Below are 5726 nucleotides of genomic sequence, written 5' to 3' on the forward strand. Positions count from 1 at the left end.
ACTTGTTCCATGAGCTACTTTTTTCACTCATGGGGCTCCATCAATATTCCTGTCTGATTTCAAATGAAAAGTGCTGAGTGCGTCTTTGTAATTCACCTTAGCCCATCAGTATAGCCAGTGCCCTCACCTCCAATTCCTTTTTTTTTTTTTTTGAGAGGTTTTTTCTATAGGGCGCATGCGCTCACCAGACAGAGAGAGACAGAGAGATAGAAAGCGAGAAATCACCCCCAGGGGAATGGTCACGCCGCAATCACTTCTCCTCCATTCTCCTCTCGAGATCTTGGGCAAGCACTCACATGCGCCCAGCGTGAGTTTAAGCCACCGGGTCCGGGACTCGAACCATGGTTGACTACGTGGGAGTCCAGCGACATAGCCATTACGCTAACTGCTGGCCCCACCTCCAATTCCTTTTCATTTTCATTAGGGAGTAAAAGCTCAGCTTTAGTTTCAAATATTCTTTTATTATAAGGTCACCCAGGAACATTCAGCTCGCGTGCTTATAAGAGTGTTACCCACACTCAGCAACCCACATCTGAACATGTATTTAACAAGTCCTCCTGTTTTTCATTTTGTGAACCTCACTCATTATCTTCTCAACTCGTCTCCAAGAATCCTATCCTGACACAACCCCATAGCCAGCTGTGGTTCTTTATAATTCTCTAAGCACAGTTGTATCTCTAAATTCAAAACCTATCTAAAAAGTTACACTTTATCCTATTTTATTATTAGTAGCATATTAGTAGGTTCTCGGGCCGTAATTCTCGTCCTTTTACATTTTTTGATGGTTCCCAATAAAAGACACAGTGCATTTTACTCGTTGTACATTGCATGTGTAAAAACTTATCTGAATGATAATTAAATTAGGTGATTTAGTAGACAAACCAACTAAATCCTACAATTACCAAGTAGGTGGTCTGTGACCTCACACATCCTCAGGACCTCTTCAACAAGGCTCTAATCCTCTGAGATACCCGCCTGACAGCCTCCTTCACCTCCTTATTACGAAGGGTATAGATGATAGGATTGAAAAATGGGGTAAAAAGAGAATATACTAAAGCAATAAACTTGTCTCTGCCCTCAGCCCGGATTTCAGGGGGCCCCACGTAGACAATGAAGGCAGAGCCAAAGAAGAGTGTCACTACAGTCATGTGGGAGGAACAGGTGGAGAAGGCTTTGGCACGGCTGGCAGCTGAGGGCAGCTTCAGCACAGCTTTCAGGATGCCCCCATAGAGCCCCAAAATGAACATGAGATTGCATGTGTTGATTATGCCAATTACTGCAATATAGATGTGAGAATGCCAGCTTGTGTCCACACATGACAACTGCATGAGAGGTGCCAGATCACAGAAGTAATGGGCCACCTTCTTAAAGCAGAAGGGCAGAGTTGCCGTGAGGCTAGCTGGAACTAGAGCCGCTGAGAATCCAGCTACCCAACTGGTTCCAGTTAGCCACAACTGCACCTGTCTGCTCATAATTGCATGGTAGCGGAGTGGCTGGCAGATGGCAAGATAGCGGTCCAGTGCCATGGCACACAGCAGGTAGCACTCAGTAATGCCCAAGGAGTGGAAGACGTAGAGCTGGATAAAGCACATGGTCGACGAGATGGGTGAACATTCATGGAGCAGGGTCTGCAGCAGTGTGGGCACCGTGGTGCTGACGTACCAGAGCTCCAGAAAAGAGAGGACACTGATGAAGAAGTACATGGGTGTGGACAGTCCTGAATCTGCGTGAACCAGAATGATAATGAATAAGTTCCCAGCAAGGGTGAGAATATAGATGCACAGGGCGCCCAAGAAGGCAAGGGGTCGCAGGTTCCCAGTGGTTGTGAAACCAGAAAGTATGAAGCTCCGGATCCCGGTGTGATTGACGTGATCCATGGCACATAGGAGCAAGGGGAAAAGATAGAAGATGATCTTCTATTTCTCTGCAGAAATATCAGGTGTCTTTCAGTCAGGATTTTTTTCCAGAGCCAAATGGGTACACTGTATAGCCTAAAAATAACCTCCACGTTATGAAATTACCTCTTACTTTGCAAAAGATGAACTCAATACTAGAAGGCAGAAGTTGTTTGCCCAGTATGTCTTCCAGACACAGAGTTCAGATTCCCTTATTCATGGCCCAGTACTTTTCCTACTGCATACACGACAGCACCAGAGTCACAGTCCTCAGGCTTTCCTCCCACATGCTCTGCCAAGAAACAGAAGAGAGAGAAAAATTCCCAAACTAATGCTTCTACAATCCCTAATAAAATGTTTCATGATACTTTATACAATCCACCATGTCATATATCCTATGTACAAAAATTATCTGTACTAACCTGTGGGAAAAGGAGCTAAATACTTTTTTAAATATGACCACTAAGACTTCTTCAGGATGCCTCTCACACTCGGGAATCATCTCAGTAAAGGATGAAAGAAGAAAAGATGGGAAAAGAAAGAAATGTAGATACTCTGAGTACATCTCTAAAAGGACAGAACATTAGGGTCAGATGTAGAATTACAGAGCAGACAATGTATATTTTAAGAAAGTGTAAGAGTTGTATCAGGTGTTCTCTAAGGAGTTGCAGGAAGAGGAGACCCCATAAGCCCCTAAGGGTTGCTAGGAGGACTATAGTTTAGCACTTTAAAAGCATTCTCTTTGATACTTGATTTTCTCAATTTGTTTTGCCACAAACACTAACTGAACATTAGGCCTCCTCTCTTTACTCAGTTTTCTTTTCCCTGAACTGAAGCTATTTAAAGAAATGTTTTAGAGGAACCAGCAGGTGGTGTGGTGGTTAAAGTGCTGGACACTCCCACATGGCTGACTGTGGTTCAAGTCCTGGACCTGGTGGCTTGCTTTCTCACTTTCTCTCTCTCTCTCTGTATCTCTCTATGGTCAAATTAAAATAAATTAATTAAAAAAATGTTTTAGAAAGTCTCTTATAACCTGGTAGTCTGTGGTTCTCAAATGTCTTTGAAAAAAGTTTTCAAGGTGGGTGAGAAGATTCATGGTCTACATCAATCCTTTTAGAGTCTTTTTACTGCACCCTAAGAGGCTCACCCAAGAAAAGACACAGACCAGACTCACCTGGCTCCCGTCTTCAGCTGCTCTCATGTCTGCTGGATCACCACAGCTCTTCCCATCACCTGGCTGTTGTGATGGCAGTTGAACGTCTAACATCCTCCTATGCTTTCTTTATATCCAAGATGCTCCCCTACTTATATTTCATATTTCTGAAAATGCTGGTCTCCCCTGGGTTCCTTGTCATGGGTTCTCTGGAGTTGCTAAGCTCTCGATGAGGGTTCCCCTGGGACAGGGAGACTTGGACACAGTGAAATGAATTAGACCCTGTCTATTTCTCAAATGACTTATCTCTACTCTGTCACCTTCATTGTTAGATGCTCGAATCTAATCCCAGGGACCTTGCCTCCTCAGGGCCCCTAGAAGTTTTACAAATCCCAAATAGCTTCTTATGAGGGGTGACAATCTCAATTGCATATCCAAGTGCAAACTTGGAAAATGACATTGTGGGCACCCCAGATGTGGGTTTTGTCTTAAAAAATTGTCTTTGCAAGGAATTTTCTCATCCATTACTATTATGTATCCTGTGAACTACCAAGGGCATCACTATCACTTTTGTGCTGATCATTTTTGTCTTTGCTACACTCAACACCCTCCTCGTCATTGTACCCACTCATTTATTTATTGTTCCACCATTGCCTTTTTAATAGCTCAAACACTGTTCTAAAATGCGCTCTTTAAGTTCCGTAACCAGGATTGCTACTGTTACGTACACCACCACCGCACCATCACCGTAACCACCATTAGCCAGGACTCTCTTGTTGCCGATCCTATTTTTCATGATCACATTTATTTATATCCACATCCCCATGTTTTTGTCAGAAGTCCTGATATTAGCATCTAAGCTGGATATGGAGTCCAAATATAACATAAAAACCTCATTTATTTATTCAAAGTAAGGTATTTGATTGATTCATAGATCAAAATGTACTTTCCTCTTTCAGAATTATACATGAGAACAGACCAGTTGCTAAATTAAATTTGAGATGAAGTAAGCATACAAGATTAATTAGCAGATCATAGTAAATGTGTTCTGAAGTCAAACTGGGAGTGCTTCTGCAGGACTGGGAGATTTCTTTAGCCCAAAGAAAGGGAGATGTTTTGTTTGTGAGATGCTAACATAGCTTCAGAATTGAAAGAGTCGCTCAAGAATCCGAATGGGCTGAGAGTCTCATTCCATTTTAGCTGGCATTTAGCCTGCCTCAAACAGCTTCTGAAGTATCTGGTCTTTCTGCAGGGTGAATAGCTGTAACTAGCCTCCACCAAATCACTGCATCTCTCATAATACCAAAAACCAAACACCTTTTGTTTTAATCCTTAGCTCATAGATCTGTATAGAGGAGCCATCCTCCAGACTCTTGTCGTGAATAATTGTGCTTTTCTCAGAGTGGCCACTTTAACACTTGTTTCTATTATTCCAAACATTGCATCACACTGGGATTTCTACATTCCTTTTCTGTGAGTCAGACTCAGACTTTCCTCATTGTTTGTGGTGTTCATTTTGATGGCTTGGGTATAACTGAGTTGATTATAATGCACCATCTCTCAGTGGCTACCAATATGACATAAACACATGTGCATGGGAATCATAAACATTACCTAGAATCCGTTAGAGGCATAAATATATACTAAAGGATTGTCCTTGTTTAGCCAAGAGTTACTTCTTCTTTTTCATATCATAGCCTGTCGGTAGAGAGTACTTACTTAGCATTTATTCTGTATCTGGAATGGAGGAAGATAAAGTGAGTTCTGATAACTCCGTCAAGTAGTTTATGATGTGGAAAGAAAGATGCATCTAAAATTACCCATGTTAAAATGGTAAGTGTAGAAAACAGGATTCTAAAATTCTTAGTGTCATTGCTAATATTTGAAAAAGAAACCATGTTTATTAAAAATTTGATATAAATAGGAACCAGAGGGTGGCATAGCAGTTAAAGTTCTGACTCTGACAGGGCCTACCTCAATCCAAGTCCCTGACCCAGTAGCTTGAAAATCAGGCTGGGCATGTGTGTGTGGTGCATGCATGCCCAAAATCCCCAGAGGAAAATGGAGGAGAAGTGAGTGTGGTATAGCCAGCCCCCCGGGGGGTGATTTCTCCCTTTCCCTTTCACTGTCTCTCTCTGGCAAGTACAAGCACCTTATGGCCAAAAAAAAATTAGAAGCACATTGTTAATTTTTTGAATAATTGGATTTTAAGTTATTTTAGAACTGTAAATAATTTTGTTAAATGCAATACATTTTTATTTTTGTATGTGTGTCTATAGTTTTTGTTTGCTTTTTGTATTGTGTCAGACAGGTCTCACTCTACAACTGTGCTGCTGCCTTGACATTCTGGTACCTATAAGTACAGGCATGCACCATGCCCACTAGTTTAGGATGGTCCAGAAGTAATACTTGGGCCTCTCAGGTAGCCTTAGCCTGTCTAACAGCACATCCAGTGTGTTATTAAGGCTGGGCCAATTGCTTTGTTGTTGTTGTTAAGAGAAATTTCTGCTATAGAGCATGTGTGCTTGCCAGAGAGACAGAGAGAAATAGAGACACAGAAAGCACAAAATAACCCCCCCAGGGGAGACAGGCATGCTACAATCCCTTCTCCTCCGTTCTCCTCTCAGAATCTTGGGCACGCATACACGTGTCCACTTTGAGTTGTAAGTTGCTGGGTC

The 5726-nt window shown here is 42.2% G+C and overlaps 1 protein-coding gene across 1 annotated transcript; it reads right to left on the reverse strand.

The window, feature by feature from the left end:
- Nucleotides 1-932: 932 nt before the first annotated feature.
- On the reverse strand, nt 933-1877 carry LOC102471343 (olfactory receptor 6N2). The gene has a single exon (XM_006159096.1). The coding sequence runs from the start codon at nt 1875-1877 to the stop codon at nt 933-935; it is 945 nt and encodes a 314-aa protein (XP_006159158.1).
- Between the last annotated feature and the right edge of the window lie 3849 nt (nt 1878-5726).

The sequence above is a fragment of the Tupaia chinensis genome, unplaced genomic scaffold (assembly GCF_000334495.1).
Source record: "Tupaia chinensis unplaced genomic scaffold, TupChi_1.0 Scaffold000623_1, whole genome shotgun sequence".
Taxonomy (NCBI): Eukaryota; Metazoa; Chordata; class Mammalia; order Scandentia; family Tupaiidae; genus Tupaia; species Tupaia belangeri.